This window comes from Schistocerca piceifrons, chromosome X (assembly GCF_021461385.2).
Source record: "Schistocerca piceifrons isolate TAMUIC-IGC-003096 chromosome X, iqSchPice1.1, whole genome shotgun sequence".
Taxonomy (NCBI): Eukaryota; Metazoa; Arthropoda; class Insecta; order Orthoptera; family Acrididae; genus Schistocerca; species Schistocerca piceifrons.
Window position 1 is genome coordinate 93,974,663 of NC_060149.1, and position 21,737 is coordinate 93,996,399.

The 21,737-nt window shown below is 37.6% G+C and overlaps 1 protein-coding gene across 1 annotated transcript in view; it reads left to right on the forward strand.

Moving 5' to 3' along the window:
• LOC124721796 (RNA exonuclease 1 homolog) overlaps positions 1 to 21,737 on the forward strand; it is a 225,800-nt gene that overhangs the window by 68,905 nt on the left and 135,158 nt on the right. Inside the window, exon 3 of the mRNA XM_047246918.1 lies at positions 3,741 to 3,907. Within this exon, the coding sequence (XP_047102874.1) occupies positions 3,741 to 3,907 (167 nt within the window). The remainder of the gene's footprint in view (positions 1 to 3,740; positions 3,908 to 21,737) is intronic.

Here is a 21,737-nt window from a genome sequence, read left to right on the forward strand (position 1 = left end):
AAGAAAGGACATCACACTAACGCACTCAAGTATGGAACTCTGACAGTACAGGAATGCAAGTTCTAAGTTACAAGAGATTTTTGTTTTTAGTCCAATGTATGCAATTTGATGACAAGAACACATAAGCTGAAAGAAGAAAAATAGACAAACTAGCTGTCATTCATCCTTTCTTGCAGTTTCAGATACAGGAATTTGCACAAACTGGGGTCCTATGTGACTATTGATAGAAAATTGGAGGCTTTCCAAGGGTGCAGCAGTTTTACGCAGTATATTCGCAATAAGCCTGCAAAATATGGAATAAGGTCTTTGCTATGTGTGACTCAAAAGCATTTTTTACAAGTAATTTAGAACTATACTGTGGAAAGCAAGAGGATGGCCAGTATCAGACCTAAAACAAGCCAAGTGATATAGTAATGCACCTGGTTCCTAACATTGACATCAGATTTGATAACTGTCATCCTTTGGTGACATATCCCCTAAAGAAGCAGCTCATTTTTATGGGGACACTGAAGGAGAACAAAAAGAGAAACTCTTGTTGAATTTGAGGGAAGCAAAAATTGATAAGTTGGGTCTTCAATTTTAGAATTTCAAAAAGATGTCACTCTCACTTCATAAATACATGAGAGAAACAGATCGATGATATTGCTATCCATGATGCATGAACTACCAATACTGGATGATAAAATAAAAAAAGCTTGAAATAATAATGGACTATGACATGAGAAAAGGAGACTTTGACACCGTGGATCAATCATGTAATGCATACAATGTCTTGTGCATAACAAGCATATGTCCAATGTGCATCTTTCACTCTTTCATGAATGTCGCAGGAATCAGTGCGTAAGTTTTGTGTACCTGAAATTAACAAAACCCTTATTATGCAAGAAGAATTTTTCGAAGAATTTAGTAATGGTGTTGATGAAGCCTCATCTAACTCAAAGATACAAACTAATGTGTCTTCCTGATGGCATTTTTTCATTCTTGATTAAATATCAAAAACTCTTGGAAAAGAATGACATATGTCCATCTACTTTTCAAGGATCAACAAGCAAGAAATGTGGGAGGTATGTAATTTGTGGCCGAGAAAAAGATGTATCAACAACCATTATATGTAATATATGCAAAAAGTTTGTAAGAAACATTTGACAATTGCTTACAGTTGCAATAACTGTAATGACTAAGTCCTTAGTTTGACTGTGACTTATGTTCATGAGGCTTAAAATGTAGGGGCCACGCACTAAACTGAAAAATAAAGTAAACCTCAAGTGAAACATTTTGTATTAACTTTTTATTATATATTTAAATTGTTATCTAAATAATTTCAAATAATCAAACAGGTTCACAAAAAAAAAAAAAAAATTAAAATGCTCAGTAACAGTATTCGCAAAATAAACACCATTTTTGCAGAGTTTGAGACCGTGTTATGTTAATTAATTTGTGGGGTATGAAAAATCTCATACGCCTACTCGACTAATGAAAATGTGGTGTGCCTGCTTGAGGATTAATATACATTATTACAACAAAGAAATTTACATTTCTTTTATGTTTGTTCACCAGATGTGGTGTGGAAATTTTTAAAGGTTTAGTTTTTAACTTACATAAGACACAATACATGCAATTCTGTACTGCTCAAGACCTGATCGCGCAACATTGGAAACTAATCACTATAGCAAAATATTGTAATTTCCCACATGTTTACATTGATAAGAATCTGAACTGGATATAACATGTTATAGATTGTCGTCTTAAACATCAGAGCTTTGCAACTTTTGTATAACAGAAGTATATCTGGGAAACGAAAATCTCAAAATTTGTGGTTTACTTTTTATATTCTCATTCACTGTTGTCTTCATTGAAGAAGAAAGTGTTGCTGCACAGAAGTGTGTAATGATGTCCAATGTAGATCCTTGTTATGCAATTTGGTACACCAGCATCTGCCTCTCAGTTTATTTGCTCCCTTAGGAAGTTACTGATAATTAATCACAGTTTAAGAATAAGAACAACATTCATGTATATAATACTAGGAGGAGAAATGACTTACATTATTGATCACTCAGTCTTAATATGACACAGAAATGGGTGAGATTTGCAGCCCTAAAATTTTTTAACTCTTACCCCATTAAGTGGAATAATGTGAAATTAATTAAGAGGTCTGACCATTAAAAGAATCTAAGAAAAGAACACTAATTTAATACATTAATATCAGTGGGATCCAGACTTAGGTACTTTGTTGTTTTGAAAATGGCTTGTACTTCTCATAAGTTTCACAACTTTTGGTACTGTCTGCTTTATTTTACACCAGTTTCGTTTCTTGGTTGGTTAACTTATATGTTGACAAATGTTGCATACATTACTACTGTATGGTGTGGTTAATGACAGAATGCTATTGAATTATGAACGCAAACAATAGTGTCATGTAGAATAGAGAAACGTGTTTGTGCAGCACTCTAAGGAATGGAGTAAAGGATAGTTGGCATGCATACATGTTGAACTATTCTGAAAAGGCAAATATAAAAGTTTTCTTTAAAAGCTGGCCCAACTAGAGCAATTGAAACACAAAGCAGCACTGATAAGCCTTTAAATAAATAAAGAAAAAGGTACTTTGTCATCATAACTGACAAATATATACATAGTATGGAGTCATAAGAACCTAAAACAGAAGCTTTTGTTGTGTAGAAAACAATTGCTGGATAGTGTGTCATGAAAGTAAACTAGGGTCATCAGAATGACTATTTTCTGACTGAAAGAGGAAAAGGGACACACTACCATAAATGTGGAATGTGAGAAAGAACATGTACTTTGAATGTAAAATATAGATATACAAAGGGGACTCAAGAACAAAGAAAAAGTTTTCTCACACATTGAGCTAAAAACAGAAGATGGTTTTTCCCATGCTCATATGTCAAAAAATGGCAATGCAACTGAATTACATAAAATAGAGAAATCTAAAGACAGCTTGTGAATTTTCTAGTGGGCCTGCATAACACACGAGGAAAGAGGGGCACATCTGCTTGGACATGTTGTCATGGTCTATGTTGGCTGCTTATCTTGCTAACAGCTCTAACTTCAAGTTATAAAAGGCCATTGTGCGTAGCAGATTGCGGTCCTTGGAATATTTTTCCTCATCTCTCTCTCTCTCTCTCTCTCTCTCTCTCTCTCTCTCTCTCTCTCTCTCTCTCTCTCCCCCTCCCCCTCCCTCCCCCTCCCCCTCCCTCCCCCCCCCCCCCTCTCTCTCTCTCTCTCTCTCTCTCTCTCTCTCTCTCTCTCTCTCTCTGTGTGTGTGTGTGTGTGTGTGTGTGTGTGTGTGTGTGTGTGTGTGTGTGTGTTACGGCTGTATTTTGAGATTGCTTCTAACTGAACATGAGTTGTTGACTTACAACTTATGTTGTAGTCCCTTCATTTGGATACATTTGTTTAAGTCATAAATTTATGGCACCCAGTATTGAACCAGTTGTAGCATAGATTTGTTTAAATTCGAAAGTGCTGCTGCAGATACAGAAAAGGTGTATATAATTGAGATTATTTGATGGGCTCAGGAGACACTGACAGAGAATTCATGGAGGTTTGTGATGCATTGCTTCATTGTAAGACTGTGACTAATATGTTTCTCTCTCTCTCTCTCTCTCTCTGCATTTCTCATCATTTTCATCCAGAAAATGATATTCTATGACTTATTGGGATCCTGTGCTATTGCTGTACAGTAAATTTATTCTATAATAAAATTATTGTTTTTGTTTTAGGGAGAATATCTGAAGAACAAAATTTTGAAACTGGTGTAGATTCTGTTGCTAGTGATGAAGACAGTTCAAGCACAGATGAAGATGATGTAACTAAGGAATGCTTACGTATATTTCAAGAATATGAACCAAGACAAGTGACATGTGTCCCTGAGCCAGTACAGAACAAGGTAAGTTTTTTATTGGTTAAGGCTACATGAAAAGAGGAGATTGGGAGTGAAATGAGATGAAAAGTTCTTAGTTGCTAATTATATCACTTAATGATTGATTTACTGTTTCCTTTACTTCAAAACAAAATAGATTTTAGAAAACATGAGGTTAAACAGAACACAATAATGTATTTTTTACTGTAATGTTGAAAATTGTACTTATTTTTCATAATATAAGTGTAGCTTCATATTAATAACACTACTTTATCTACATCTACATTCCACAAGCCACCTTGCAGTGTGTGGCAGAGGGTACTTCGTGTACCACTGTCATTTCCCCCCCTTTCCTGTTCATCACGAATGGTTCATGGGAAGAACAATTGCTGGTAAGCCTCAGTGTGGAATCAGATCTCTTTTAAATTTATCTTCACGGTCTTGTTGTATTTATGCAGGAGGAAGAAATCTATTTGTTGATTCTTCCAGGAATGTACGGGGTCCAAACTTTAACAGTAAATCACACAATGATGCAGGACGCCTCTCTTGTAGTATCTGCCGCTGGGATTGGTTGATCATCTCCATGATGCTTTTGTGCTTACTAAATGAACCTGTAATGAAATGTGCTGCTCTTCGTTGGATCTTTTGCATTTCCTCTATCTATCCTGTCTGGTATGGATCCCACACTGATGAGCAGTATTCAAATACTAGTCAAACAGTCTGTCTGCTTAGCTGGATGGTAACGTGCTCGCCTCCCATGCAAGTGGGACCAGTATTGATTCCTGGCCAGTTTGGAGATTTTCTCCACCCGAGGACTGGGTGTTGCGTTGTCCTCATCATCATTCCATCCTCATCACCGGCGTGCAGGTCGTCCAATGTGGTGTCAACTGAAATAAGACTTGCACTTGGCGGCCAAACTTTCCCGGATGGGGCCTCCCGGCCAGCTATGCCGTATGCTCATTTCATTTCCAGTAGTCAAACAAGGGTTTTGTTAGCTACCTCCTTGTTAACGGACTATATTTCCTGAGGATCCTTCCAATGAATCTGTCTGGAATCTTCCTTTGCTGCAGTTAGTTTTATGAGGCCATTCCACTTTAAATCATTCCATATGCATACTCCTAGATATTTTGTGCAAGTAACTGCACCCAGTGATTTTTCTGCAATTGTGTAATCATATAGTAATGGGTCTTTCCATTTGAGTACATGCAATACATTACATTTCTTGCTCTTGAGGGTTAATTGCCACTCCCTGACAAAGGGCCGATCCTCTGCAGGTTTAAAAAGGTAATGGATCTATAACACTCCCTTGGGGTATGCCTGAAGTCAGTTTTACATCTGAAGGCTTCTCTCTATTGAGAATAACATGATGTGTTCTGTTTGCTAGAAGCTCTTCAAGCCAATCACACAGTTTGCCTGATGTTCTGTATGCTCACATTTTGTTAGTTAGGTGGAAGTGTGAAATTTTATCGAATGCCTTACAGAAGTCAAGGAACACAGCATCTACCTGGACACCAGTATGTACCACCTTCTGGGTATCATGGACAAACAGATCAAGCTGGGTTTCACATGATCATTGTTTTTAGAACCCATGTTGATTTCTAAAGAGGAGAGTTTTGGTCTCCAGAAATGTCAATATGTGAACATAAAATGTGTTCCAAAATTCTACAACTAACCAATGTCAGACATACAGACTATAGGTTTTGCAACTATTTGACGACCTTTCTTGAAAATGCAAACGACCTGTGCCCTTTTCCATCAGGAACACTACTCTTCTCCAGAGACCTACAGTATACTGCTGCTAGAAGAGGGTCAAGTTCTTTTGCATACTATCTGTAGAATTTTATTGGTATCCTGTCATGTCCTTCTGTTGGGTGATTTCATTTGCTTTTCTATACTATGGTCACTTTGGTATCAGCCATTTCGTCATTCGTGCAATGATTTAATAAGCCACAATGCTAACCATCTCTTCAGATGCATTGGGCCACCATTGCCTCTGAAGAGGTACTACAGTGTGATCTTCCACTCTGAAACAGTTGTAGAAAAAGATGTTTAGTATTTTGGACTTTTCGGTGTCATTGTCTGTTCAGGGGGATTGTTGTCCCAGAGTGTCTGTAAAGATGGCTTCCATCCGTGTAATGATATAACATGAGACCAAAACTTCTCAGGATTTTCTGTCAAGTCAGTAGACAGATTTTTACTTTTGAATTCATTGAACACCTCATTCATGACCCTGCTTAGCTAATTTTGACTACATTCATTTGTTTGTTTGTCTGTTAGGCTTCCTCTCATTGATGAACCTCTCTTTGCTTTCATAGCATCTTTCTAACATGGCTGTTGAACTTCAGTGGGTCTTTTCCATCCTCACAACTGTGCTTCGGATGTACATATCTAAAGTGTATTGTACAATGGATTTTGAACTGTGTCCATTGATACTCAACCTTGTTAGTGCTGAAGATGAAACTTTCATGCTGACTGCTCAGGTAATCTGAAATCTGTTTCTTTTCACTCTTAAGCAGAAAGATCTTCCTACCTGTCTTTGTATTCTTATTTACATCTGTATTCAGGGATGCTGTAATGGTTTTATGATCACTGAATGCCTGTTCTACACTTACTGATGAGGAGGATGTGGCAAGTGCCGTACCCCGATTTCCACAGACTTCTTTCAGCGTAAGAGGAGTGAAAATTAGTGAACACATGTCTCACTTATCTGTATGTACTTGACCATTTCTGAAAAAATGACGGTCAAAGATTCCAAGATTTCGAGGTACTGCATGTGTCTTTTGTGGCGCGATATCGTCAGATGCAGTGGTGGCCCAATGATTAGCATTGTGGCCTATTAATTTTGCACCCTTTGTTTGAAGCCTGATTATTGTTTTTATTTATTTTATTTTTATTGTTTTCACTTATTTTCTATGTCCGTAGAAGATTACTACATGAATGTTTCTTGTCAAATTAGTGGGTACAAGGGTGTTATATTAAATGTGAAATTACAACTGGGCTTCACAGTAAGTGCCACATATTTGTTATAGAATGTATATGTATATGGTGCTTTTTAAATCTCATATTCTGATATTTCATTTTCATATTAATTCTTACATTTTATTCATATATTTATTCTTCAGGAAAATTTATGTGTTCCCTTGGACAATACCAATCATGGAAACATTTGAAACAGACATTCATAACACCATGAATACTGCACAAAGGCAGGTTTGCCACAGTGACAGTTTTCGTATAATTCACACTGAAGAAAGAAACATCATTAACACTGGTGAATATTCCACATGTTGGCAATAATTTTGTAGCAGACCATGCAGAACTGATCACTTTTCTGCAAACTGGCGCTTGCAGTTGATTATGAATCAAGATAAGCTGCTGGAATTTCTCTGAAAACAATTTCAAATAATTTTCTTTTTATTCATCTGATAAGCAATTTGTAGACGAATAGGGACAATGTTTCATCAGTATACACTGGAAAATGTTTTGTAGTAACTTTCTACAGACACAGGTGTATAAATGAACAACAAAAATAAAAATAAAGGGGATAACCGCATTTCGAACGTGGGACGCATAAATTAAGAAGTCGTGACCCTAACTATTGGGCCACCATTTTGTCTGAGGATATCACCCGGTGAAAGGCATGCACAGGACCTTGAAAACTTTGACTGTCAATTTTTCTGAAACGGTTGAAGATCTACGGATAAGCTAAGACATGTGTTCACTTATTTTGACTCCTTTTCCACTCAGCGAAGTTTCTGGGAAATCGGGCTGTGGTACTTGCTGTGTTCTCATGAGTAGAGTAGTTTGGGTATGTTTGTTGCCAGCAGATCTAAGATGTTACCTTCATGAGTCAGATCACTATTAACTGCTCAAGGTAGTTTTTGGATAAGGACTTTTTTTTAACTTTCTTAAGGCTGTGGAAAGTACAAAATGTATATGCGCACAAAGGTATTTTAATGTTTTGGGTCGTAATTTGACATAGTGTCAGCTATTGTTAACTTTGAAGACAAAAGTCTTATTACATGAAAGGTACACTGATTAAGAAGCTAGAAACATATTTCAGAGAACATGCACACGAGAACAAGGTAAAAGTTTTTGGACTGGCACAGAGATGACATAGAATACCAACGAAATTTAGAAGTTTTTTTTTTTTTGGGTACATGTTGTGGAAAGTACTGTTGTGAATCAAGTGTCAACTTGAGCTGCCAAATAATTTTGCTTATATGGTTTTTTTAATAAGGTATGTTGTGTCCATTTTTTCAAATAAAATTTTGTGTTTTGAACATTTTGCCACCAGTGTAAATTTATCCAAAGCTGACAAAGCCCTAAGTGTGCTTCTTCATTTCCACCAGTTAAGAAATAGGCAGTTGAATTCAAATATGCCTGTAACTGTCATGAAGATGGTGCATGTGAAGTGCATCAAAAATGTGCTGCAGAAAATGAGGAAGTTCTCAATATGGTGTTGCAAGATAAGCAATGAAGTGTGTGTGAAATAGCTGATGCCATATGCATATCACAGTGAAGACTGTGCCACATTTTACTTGGAACATTAATTAGAGGAAGCTTTGTGTGATATGGGTGCAACATTTATTGAATGATGATAGAAAGTAAATTAATAAACAAACTGTCTCTCATTTATTTGCAAAGGCAGACTATCTATGAATAAAAGGAATTTATCAGCAACGTTTAAACATTAGAAAAATGATTTTATGCATTAATTTGTTATGGGGGATGAGGTGTGGAACCATCACTTCATGTCCGAAACAAAATAACAATTAGAATTGTTAGAAATTTTGAGGTGGAAGCCCGTGGAACCAAAAAAGGAGAGTCAATTTTTCATTTTTCTGAAATGTTGTATGGTGAAATATTATTTGATGCTCAAAAGTAATTCTTTTGATGGATTACCCTGCAAACATAATGGTAAATACTGTGTAAGTCTCGTAGACCAATTGGATGGAAAACAATGTTAAAAGAGACTGGATTGCAGAAGGGGAAGGAGGGGGAATATTTATCAGAATGATGTGCCTCCTGAAAAACATTCTTTGGCTTGGAATGGGGGAGAGGGGGAGGGGAATTGGAAGTGGAAGAACAAGTTGTTGGAACCTACACCATTTTCACCAGATTCGGCAGCCTCTAACTTATAGCCACATATAAAGATATTTGTCACTGGAAAACATTTTGGGCCTAGTGAAGAGGTTGTGACAGCATATTTTGAAGAAATTCTTGAATAGTGAATTGAGAAAGAATGTTCTTACAGGAAAAGCACTAAACATAGTGTTATGAACTAAAGAATAATTTGTTGAAAATGTTTATTTTTGCTGTGTGTGTATATATATAGAGTTTTTCTGCCGAGCTGACAAGTGTTCACTTTGTTGTTGTATAAGAAACTTTATTTGCTGTAAAAATATGACATTCACAGAAAGAGACAAAGACAATTTATGTGATGAGAGGTCTTGTATCTATAAAAGTCTAGGTGTGTCGAAATTGTTTGAAAGTAAAGAAACCTGGGGATCTAACAACTGTGTGGAAAAGTAAATTAAATTCTATTGTAATAAAGAAGCAGCTTAAGAAACTGTTCCTACAAAACAGCTATTATTGAAGGTTGATATCTAATTGCTCCAGAAATATAGGTACCAGTTCATGAAGTGAAAATTTGAGGAATAATGGCAGAGAGCTATTTAACAGATGACAGTCAAATCAAACTAACTGTATAAGTGTTGCAGAAGTAGTATGAGGTGAGTAAATTGATATTTCAAGACATAGATTTGTTGTTGTCCTGAGACTTGTACCTTGGCAGGCAGTAACAGTTGTTTCAGCATCAGTTGAGTCAAAGAATTAGGGCTGTTCAGCGTCATTGTAATTTTTTTGATGAAAATGTGTGATTTTTTGGACTCACTGTAATTTTCTCCAAAACAGAAGATTATCAAAGATGATGATGCAACAGTAATATGAATTCGTTCTTCATTTAAATGATGCACACAATCCACAGTAGTCTCTAGTGATGACCATTTTAATAAGTTTTCAACCCATAGGATTCATGTATCTCTGAGCAGTTTACAAATTTGACACCACAAGTGCTGACATCTGTCTGTTGCAGGTGTGCATATGAGAGTGCTTTGTGGCATGCGAAATGTCTGGACAGTAGTCCATTTCGTCCTAAGCTCATCCCAACATATCATCAGTTATTCACTCTACAGTGTAAGAGGTGCATTTATTTGAATCGCCTAACTGTTGTGGTCAAGCTGGGCCATGCACACAGTATACCTGATGTAATACCACAAAAAGAAATCGGATGTTAAAATAGGAGATTGTGGATGTCAGAGTAAAATCGGGGGTTCATGAACACATTGGTGCCAATGAGGAAGAGTATAGTCATGTAGTAAGACAAAATTGGAAAAAAAAACCTTCTCCTGCTGGTGAATAAGTTATTCTGTTATGTACAGGCAGATGAGACCAGTGACAGTAGCATCTAAGGCACAGAAGAGTCAATATACTTTGAAAATCTGAAGTAAAATAAAAGGGCCACTACACTTAGCATCTGTGTATCACATAAAACACATTCATCTTTGGTATCTTGCTCATGACCTACAGTTCATGCATATTTTGTCTGCCCCATATCTGAAGATTATGGCAGTAGTAATATGTTTAACATTTAGATCAGAAGGCAGGCAATACTTTTTCTTAATCTGTTGTTGCAATTAACCTAGTATACTCTTTCTTAGGAGACACCATGCAGTGGGTTGTGCCACTTTTAATTAACAACTAGAACATGATATCGATTTCTTTTGGCTTCTTAGATGTGAAGCTGGCAACTTCCACACAGTTTCATCCATGTTAGACACTTATGAGGACTTCATGTGGGGCACTAACATCTAATGAATAGGACTTGCTTAAGTCAATATGGTATGTATCTGGTGGCTGCATCTCGCCTTGGGTCCCAAAATATATTTACACTGTTAACAAAAGCACTTGTTCCTGTACTGTCCAGAACACTGCACTTACAGGAGCCATCTGTCAACATAGACATTTGTGGATTGTCTGTGTCATTTCAATAAAGAATTAATCAGCTGTACCTCTGCATGACCTTGTTTTGAGGAACCGTGTAAGAATGTCCTCCTATTATCAGTACTGTACAATAGATGAGAAAAAATAATAGGTTAGTACATTGACAGAAAGTTGATGGAGAAGACTTAAATGTGTAATGCTTTATGGAAACACTGAGAACTTTCAACAGAGACAGCTTAATTTAATAAGGCATGTGTCATTTTGTATCACTGTACTGTTGAATATTGAGCTCATCATACTTAAGTTAATGCTGACTTACGAACACATTTCAGTTTGCCAACTAGATACAGCATTCGGTAGGAATGATTCAGTTAATGAATTTCTAAAGTGGTTCAGTGGTTTTTCAGGTTTAGTTGTGTCTTCAATAATGCCAAATACTGTAGCCTACGGGAGGAAAAGAATCTACTTAGGTGGACAGTTGAAGTTGGGATTAGAGCGAAAGTGAAGTATTACATTATTAGTTAGCTGTTTACACACAAATAGTAATCAATAAGTTCCTGATTTACTATCGAAAGAAGTAGGTCAGTGTTACACGATATAGCCATCTAGCTTCTTCAGCACAGTTATCTTTAAAGTTAAATGTTGAGTCTGCTAGAAATGCCACACTTTGAAACTGTCTCCATGTAGCTGCTAAACAAATCTTTCAGCTCAGTGTGTTATTTGTGTATAGTCTTCGAGCTAAAGCTTTTGGTTCTCTGTAATGGATGTAGAAAGAAATCATATAAAGCAATTTCCGACCCATGATCCTAATGAGGCTCCAAAGGCATTTTGTTTGGCCAAAAATTTCCCATCTGACGAGATATATCAGTAGAAATTTCCTATTGTAATCTAGTCTTTCAATTTTTTTAGCCCTATGTTACTCCTTCTTGTCGTCGGGCTTCACTCTTTATTCTGTTGCACTGTCTTGCCAACATACTTTATTTGTTTTGTCGAATTAAGATTGACTGAAATCTTGGTGTGTAATCTACATCATGTGAATGAGAGTTGTGTTGATAAATTAAAACAAATGAAATTGTAAGTTTGATGTACTATTGCAACTGTGATAGTGATTGCTGGAATGATTCCTTAATGAAAGCAGCATCTGATTCTTGTCTTATGTTGGTCAAAACTGTGTAAATCTTTTGTCTACAGTGACTTTCTCGATGAACAAAACTAGCATTGGAATATGTCTTCCTGTGCACTTAAGCCCATAAACCTTTATTACTGCTTGGTAGTATCCGTAATCAAATTTTCTACTACAAAAGGAAAAAAATTCGCAGTCATATTCCGTATAATTCCTTAAAGTTCTTTTATAACTGCCCATTTTCTTTCAGTGCTGCCTACTCCGTCTTTATTTCACAGTTCTCAGTTCTGCCCTTCCATTTCAGAGCAGACATAGAGTGACTCAAAACACTTGATATAGAGAAATTAGGCCTCTGGAGGAAAAGGGAACAACTGTGGAGAGAAAGCTGAATAAACGTAAGTAAGTACTAACTGAGACTGCACTAAATTTTGTACCAGTAAGAGAAGTTTTTCATTTACACATCCCATTTTGCTGCTGTTACATTGAGCCATTACTGAGAAATTGTAATTGGGGCACAATGAACTAACTTGAAAACTCCATAGACCTGTAACAATTTTCTGAAGTATTCTTAATAAGAAGAAAAGGGCAATGCATTTGTATTAAAACTAGGAGAAAAGTATGGAGGATGGGGATACTTTCACCACCACTAAGGAAACATTTCAAGATACCTTAATACATCATAATCAAAAGCGGTATAAGTAAAAATTAAATAAATAAATATTGAGCTTTAATGATCGGTTTGAATTTCTCAAAGTGCACAGGAAGAGATTCCAGCTGCTGTCACTTAAGGCAAAGACTGATTTGTTACTCTACTTAAATATCGTACTAGACTACTTTACAGAATCTTCTAAGTTGGCAGCATTATTTGGAGGCAAGATATGTTATATGAAGCTGGAACAAAAATTGAAATACACAGATTTACAAATACATGCATTCTGCGTATCCCATAAATACATCAGAGGGGAATCCATTGTATTATTAGATATTTTGGACTAAATTGTGTTTTTTGTGTAGAAATTATTCAAATTTACAATGATTTTATTGGAAGAACAACCCTACAGTAATAGACCAAGTACAATTTCCCTATTGTATTTTAAAAGTTGATTTATTATGTTACAAGGCATGTTCAGAAAGTAAGTGTACTAGACTTTAATTTTTTTTTTTTTGGAGGGGGGGGGGATGTATGTTTGAAAAAAAATTACAGGTTATTGCTGATAACTTGTTGACTATATTTTTACATAATTGCCATCGAATTCAGTGCATGTGGTGAGCTGTGGCACAAGCTTCTTTATGCCCTCCTTGAAGAACTCTGCAACCAGCTTCTTTTCCCATTTCAGAACCTCTTTCTGCACCTGTTTTTCAGTGGAAAATTTAATTCAGTTCATGTGTGCCTTTAGGGAGATAAAAAGATTATAATCTGAAGACACCAAGTCGGGGGAATATGGTAGATGGTTCAAAACATCCCAGCCAAATGAGTCTAAGAGCACCTTGGTGGTTAAGGCTGTCTGAGGACAGGCATTGTCTTGCAACAAGCAGACTTCTCTCATCAGCACCATTCTGAATGCTCCTTTTAAGGTTTATAGGGTTGTGCAATGTTGTTATGCATTGATGGTCTCCTCACGAGGAAGAAATTCAACCAAAATGATGTGTTTTTGTTCCCAAAACACCAAGGCATGATTTTTTTCCCCCTAAATTGTGGTTTTGATTTCTTTGGCAGATGAGGAATTGGTGTGACACCACTGTGATGACTGACTTTTTAACTAAGGCATGTAGTGAGCCACTCATGTTTCATTTCCAGTCACAATAGAGCACAGAAAATCCTCACCTTCCAATTCAAGTCGCTCAAGAAATTTGCGGGTGCTATTGACCAAAATTTTCTTCTGCTGCGCTGTCAACTGTTTTGGGACCCACTTGCACACAGTTTCCGGCATCCCAGCATTTCTATGAGTGTCTTGTATAAGATAGATCTCGGGAGTAGGATGGGGATCACAGCACATGTCTTCACTTGGCAGGATTTCTTACCAGCATCTTTCACGCCACTGTACACTAAAACATGAGTTTACATACTAACATGTTCCTGTGATGCTCACTCCAGTCAGGGCATCTCCTCCCCCCCCCCCCCCCCCCCCCCGCCCCCACCTCAAAAAACAAAAAAGCAGCTTGTTGGTCAAGTACCCATACTTTTTTTAACATGCCTCACAGTATGTATACCTATGTCTGAAAAACAAGAGTAAAAAAAACTTTTTTAAAATGAATATCATTGGATATTTGTAAATTAACACACTGACTTTGTGAAATACATTCACACAGTTGACGGAAGGAGCAAAACATTAATAGATTTTATTCCTAAAAGGGATCACAGATTTTGCAGTTTGCATTGAGCTTTTATCTGAAGTGCCAGAGAGCAGAACAGTATACTGCTGTTACAAACTGAGTTACTGGTACTGTGTTCCCTGTTGATCAGTTCAGTAAATAATGACATAGATGTCTTCTCTGCCACTGTTCAGTTGAGCAACCATGAGGCTTTACTTTAATATTCATACATACAAATATACATATCACACATTTACTAACAAAAAGTTCTCTCTCTCCTTCCCTCTCCCCCCATCTCTCTCCCTCACCCTCTCCCCCCTCTACTCTCCCTCTCTCCCTCCCTGCCCCTCTCCTGGGAATGGTAACTGCTGTGTTGTAACGAGCACAAGTTAAGCAGATGTATCAAATTGAGAGAGAAACCTTAGACATTTTTAGAGTACTAGGGAAATTTATGCTGAGATTTGGTTAGCAAATAGCATCAAATTTGACCAGAGATATGCAGGACATACAGGAAATAATACATTTCAAGTTTTTATTGTGTTTTAAACAGCTTTGTAACTTAGAAAAGAGTGTAGTGTATGGATACAACTTGGGCATTGAGGTACAGTCATCACAGTGTAGACATTTACAGTCCAAAATGGAACATCATTTGACAAGTAGAATGAAACTGATAATGCCTTAGTATGTGATTTCCTCCAATTTGTGTGCTAAATGTAAAGTACCTACCTAGACATATGAACCTGCTGATCTAACTTATAAAGGACCTATAATTAACATGAAATATTAACCTTGTACAAATTGCAGACACAAAGTATAACCAGAAGTGAAAACTGTGCCAAGTACCAGGGGGAAAATCATAGGGTCAAATGGAATTGAACTGAGCTGGGAACATTTTGTGTAATTGGTCTGATGTTGATCTCTTGAATCACCACGTCTCAGTGCTGTACAATAGTGGACACATAAGAATAAAAGACTGAGTGTTCATTGTTCATGATGTTGTTTATTACAAGAATCCTGAAATGGAGCAGCTGGCGTGGCATTCTGATAAATTAGGTTCCTTATTCCCTTTGATGAACGACATTTTCGCAAACACATTATAGCTTTACCAATATCTTATTCATCAACATTTGGATATATTTTGGGACGAATTCATCATCAACTGTTGGGTATGAATACAGAAGGAATTGATATTATTTACATACAGATGTTATGGCACAAGTACTAGTTAACTGTTGTACAGTGAAAAAGCAGACACTTTTTCATGTACTTAAGAACAAACACATGTTCAATAATTCATACTGTAAGAGAAGTAAACTAAAATCTTATGAAGTCAGTTGAATGTCAACCACATGCTGATAAGCACATATCAAATGAGGTGGCGAAATCGTAGGACAGTGGGCTCTTGTTTGTAAGAATGACAACTGAAATCCCAATCTGGTCATTCAAATTTAGGATTGCTATGATTTCCCTAAATTGCTTAAGGTAAATTTTGTAATGATTTCATCAAAAGGCAAAAGGCACAGCTGATTTCCTTCCCCAACCTAGCTTGTGATCCATCTCTAATGACCTCCTTGTTGGTGGTACAGTGAAGCCTAATCTTAATTATCCTTCTTTCAATCAACAGACTTTTATATCTGATTGTTAATAATAAGTCAAACAGTGGAGAATCCAGGACAAAATTGTGAAAAGGATAGATTGCTATTCACCATATAGCGGAGATGGTGAGTCGCACATACACATACCTATCTGCAACTCATTGATAAAGAGGATGTCATCCAAGAAATATCTGTTGACGGCAAGGCATGGTGCTCAGGAAATTGTACCTTACTTCTTTCTATACATGATCCAGTTATTACTAAGGTACTGGGAAAACTAAAGCAGAGTAGCAACAAAACATACAATATTTCTCATTTTAGACATATCAGCGTTAAATCACACCAGTTTAATGATGGAACAGTATCTCACATTTCCCCTTGTGGTAATTCCTTGTGTATGAATGAATGATCCGGTATGCATGTTTTGCTTTCTGGTAATCCATTTTAATCTTGCTAAAATCATTTTATTGTAAATTGTTTGTATTACCTATTTTCTTCAGATTGCATATAAATATTCTTCCTCATTGGCATTTGGACAGTACTGATTTGCTAACAGCATGCACTGCTTCTATTATTCTATCATTAAATAGATGATGATGGTTATTATTATTATTATTATTCATGTTAAGGATGTTGTTTAACTACCACATGAAACATAATCTGCTTGCAAATGTGTTTGAGTGCAGTGGAAGTATTTCAAAGGTGTTAAGTTAAATTTGTTGCCGTGAACTTTCATCTGTAGCAGTCTTTTATATAGTAAATGATGTCTGTGTTGGTTAACATTCCATTATAGACTGAATGTATTTTTGGTGCAGCAGAATAGGGCCACAGCTCTTTTCCTCCCCTTTAAAAATGCATTATATTTCAAAGTGAAGGAAAAAAAGTCTGTCATTGAATTGAAATCTTCTGCTGTGTGTAAATTGCCAAACTAAAATTTCAGTTATTGACAAGAATCAGATTTGAAGAACTAGACATTGGACTCTCATTTGGGAAGACCAGGCTTCAAATTTCCATCATGCCGTACAGAATGTTTTGGCTAAACAGGTTGTGGCACATGTCGGAGAGTTCCTTACTTATGATCACACTTAATTTACTTTCCCACCAATCCCTATTCCAATCTTACACTTTGTACTTTATCTGTCTGCCAAATTTTTAACATGCCTCAGTACCTCTACATTCCAAATGCTGTTGCTTTCTTCATCTCTGGATCTCCTACAGCCCACATTCCTCTCTTGTACAATGCTGTGCTCCAGATGTATTGTTTCAAGAACTACTTCTTTATTTACATATACATACCTGATACCAATAGAGCTCTTTTATTGGTGAAAGCTTTTTCACTTCTATCAAATTACTTCCACATTGTTCACAATTTTGGTATGCAAGATGTTATTCTCCTTTCTACTATTCTTTACCCTTTTGTCATTCCTTTATTTATCCCATGCTAAGTGTGCTGTCAATTCCTTTCAACATGTCTTCCTTATATCTGGCCAGACTGAAATAAAACAGACAGGCCATACCCATTTACACACATTCTTGCCTATAAATTTGTTAGCACCAGGTGGAAGCAGTTGCACAAAGTAACAAGATCACAAGTAAGGATTTTCAAATGTACATCTATACTCCACGAGCCACTTCACAATATGTGGCAGAGGGTATCGTTGCTGCCAGTATCATTTCATTCCCAGGAAAAATAACTGTAGCCAAGCCTCTGTATGAGGCCTAGTTTCTCTTATTTTTGTGTTGTTTGGGATCTGCACTCGTAATCATTTTACGGTTTCCATCTCCAGTGATTTATTGTCAATGGTATATTCAAACACTAATGAATCTCTTCATTTGTTTATGTGCAGTACATTAACATTTATTATCAATTAAGTTCGACATCTAATCCCAGCACCGATTGTTGATCCTCTGTGGGTCTTCCTTCACTTCACTACAGTATTTTGACATTTCTGCCTTCCTATAGATGACAGCATGATCTGTGAACAGCCTTGTGGAGCTTCTGATGTTGTCCAATTGATAATGGCCCAGTAACACTCAAATGGAGTGTCCCCAAAATTACCTTGTGTGTGTTGATTTCACCCTGTTAAAAACACAATGATGAGTTCTATCTGCAAATAAGTCCATAATCCAGTCACAAATCTGGACTGATGTATACATTTATCTGGTGATCCTTTGTGAAAATGGTAATGATCTCACTTTATCTGTCAATTGGTACCCATTGTTGCTCTGACAACCTACAATGAACTGATGTTAGAAGGAGACCAAGTTCCTTCACATAATCTCTTTAGAATCTCATCTCGTCCAGATGCATTTCCATTCATGATGTATTTCAGTTGACGTTGTATTGTGCAGTCACTTCTCTCAATAACTGCCATTTTGGCATTTGTGTGACAATTGAAAGGAGGAACTGCATTACATTCTTCCACAGAGAAACAATTTTAGAAGACTAAATTCAGTACTTTGGCATTCACTCTGCCATCTTCCAGTATGGACACTGGGCAACCGAACTGAGTTTGATTTGCTTACTGATTTTACATAATATTGAAATGTCTTTGTAATTTTCGTCAGATGAGATGCCAAAATTTCACTTTCGAATTCACTGAACGATTCTTGTATTGCACTCCTTATACTCATTCTGGCTTTATCCAGCTTTCACTTTTCTGTGATGAATCTCTCTTTGCTTTCTTAGCAACATTCTAACGTGGTTTTATGTCACATTGGGTCTTTCCTTTCCCTCATAACCTTCCTCACCACGTACAAGTCTAAGACATATTTTATAATGCTTTTGAATTTTATCAATTTCTCCTCCACACTTTTGTCTTTAGAGTTGAATATTTGCTGTTCACTGCATGGATACTCCCCACTTTGCTTTATATTACTCTTGCTAAGCAGTGCTTTGGAGTGACTAAGTTCTTCCTCTGTGTCAACTTTTCAGAAACATTTGGTTGTATTACTAAGAGGTGCAAGATTGAACCCCCACAATTCAGTTCTCTAACTGCTTGAAGTACACTGATGGATATTAAAATTGCAACACCATGAAGGCACCAGCGCAAAAAGTAGATAGGACTAAAGCTATCTACATTTTATACAGGGTGATTAAAAAAAAAAGTTTACAAAATGACATGGCATGTTGGATGTACAACAAGGATCAGTGATCACATAGGAACTGGCAGTCACAAACACTATGAGAGAATGTTACGCTCACGAGAGGGTTGGCAACCTCAGAGACTGTATAATAGGGTTGTACATTCTCCCAGAGCAACTTGATTGTTGCACATATCTGGTACTCCTGTGAGAAGTTCGGTCAGACATACTGAACAATGTTTCCATGTCTATTCATCATCCCATTCAATTTCAGCACAACGGAGGCCCTGCGCATTTCAGTAGACAAGTGATGGCAGACATTTTACTTGAAAGTTACTTGCCCTGTGTCGATGGATAAAAATAATATTACACTGCCTGCAACTTTGAATACATTTCATGTACGAGGTGCTATCCAAAATTTTCGGGACTGGTGCTGCCATCTGTTAAAAACCTTACCTTTGGGCTAATGGTCACAATCACTCTCGAAGTAGTTCCCATCCGCACATACACACCGGTCACATCGCTTCTGCCACTGGTCAAATGTTTTCTAGAAGCCCTGTTCTTTGAGGGTGTTTATCACCGCCAGCGATGCTTCTTGAATCCTCTCTAGAGTGTTGAACCAACGGCCTTTCAACTAGAGTTTCAGTTTTGGGAATAGCACGAAATCATAAGGTGCCAAAGCTGGCGAGTTCGGTGGGTGGGGTACAAACGCCATGTTGTTTTTTACCAAAAAGGTCCTGGTGAGCAAGGACGTGTGACAGGGCACGTTGTTGTGATGCAGCTGCCAGTTCCCTTGACACCAAAGTTTAGGGCCATCGTCGCCGCATGTTTTCACAGAGCCGTCGCAAAACATCACAGTAGTATGCGGAATTCACTGTTTGGTTGGGTGGGACTAATTCTTTGTGCACAATTCCCTTGGTATCAAAGAAAACGATGATCATGCTCTTCACTTTGCTCTTCACCTGTCTCGCTTTTTTGGGTCTTGGAGGCTCTTACATTGGGACTGTTGTTGCTTTGTCTCTGGGTCATAACCGTAAATCCAGCTCTCGTCGCCAGTGATAGCCTGTGACAAGGAGGTTGAATCACCAGGTGCAGTCTGACGAAGGTCTGTGCACATTTCAACACGCTGTGCCTTCTGATTGGCAGTCAAGATCCTTGGCACAAATTTTGCGGCGACACGATGCATGCCCAATTCATCAGTCAACATATGTTGACATGTCCCATAATCAATACCCACTTCATCTGCAAGTTCTTGAATGGTTCAATGTTGATATCCGGACGAACCAATTGTTGAAGTTTGGCATCAATGTCTGGCGTTGTGCGGCTAACGGGCCTTCCAGTGTGAGCATCATCTTTGACGCCTGTACGGCCGGCCCTGAACTGAGTGTGACACTCAAGCTCACGCGTATGGATAATGCTCTGTGCTCCCAAACACTTGTTGAATCATTGCAAGGGTCTCCGTAGCACTTTTCCCGAGATTTGCACAGAATTTGATACACACGCACTGTTCTGTTAGCGGATCCATCGTAACATCACCACACATCAAACACAGAGTATTACGGAAATCACTGTGGACACGCAACACATCCTCCCAACTGAATGCCACTCCGCACATTGACTCATCAGATATGCAGCTCTTGCCACCTAGTGGTGCAAAAGTCTACTACTCCTACTTTCCAGATGGCAGCACCAGTCCCAAAAATTTTGGATTCCACCTTGTGTTTCCTAATGGCCGTAGTCACCACAGTGCCTGTTCCTTCAGACATGCATGTATGTCTGAAGGAACTCTGCATCCTAATTTGGAATAACACATCATATTTATATGCTAACACCAGGCAAGTGACTTTTGAGTAAAATGTCTCCCATGTACAGGAATATACATAATGGAGGTATGAGTACAGGTTGTAGACACGTGGTTGATGACATATGGAAGTTAGGGTGAGTACCAGTCTGGCACAAATTCTTATTGTCTTCATTCCATTATACAGCTGATGGTTGCCCATATTCGCAACTGTGAATACATTTCGACTATAGTTTGTGTTGGGCATTATGAGTTTATGGAAGTTTCGTGATGTGGGATTGTGTCTAGAAAAAATGCGAATTTTCTTTGACATATATCACATGAAAAGATGAATACTTTTTGATTGGGTGAACTGAACAAAATTGTTTTGCGTTGCCCAATAGGCCTGGAATTCCAGTTTGCCTCTATGTAACAAAATTTTCGCTCTTGTTAAAGGAGCCAATTTAAAGTGACACTACGAAACAATTCACCAGCAGTTCCATTAACAATTTTCCTGTGGGTAGTGAAGTTCATAAAGAAAAATTGCCGGCCGGAGTGGCCGTGCGTTTCTAGGCGCTACAGTCTGGAACCTCGTGACCGCTACGGTCGCAGGTTCGAATCCTGCCTCGGGCATGGATGTGTGTGATGTCCTTAGGTTAGTTAGGTTTAAGTAGTTCTAAGTTCTAGGGGACTGATGACCACAGCAGCTAAGTCCCATAGTGCTCAGAACCATTTGCACCATTAAGAAAAATTACAGGCGGCTTCTTACTAAAGTGCTATATGAGCGGCCAAGAAAAATCTGCAGAAGCAGCATTACGCGTGTTTTGGACGCCTGATAAACACCAGAAGCCATTTTCAGACCCTGAGACAGTAAAAAACAAAAAAAAAAAGTATGCTGGAAGTGACCGCAGCACATTCTGAGGAGAAAAAGGAAGTTGGTACCACAATTCAAGGTAT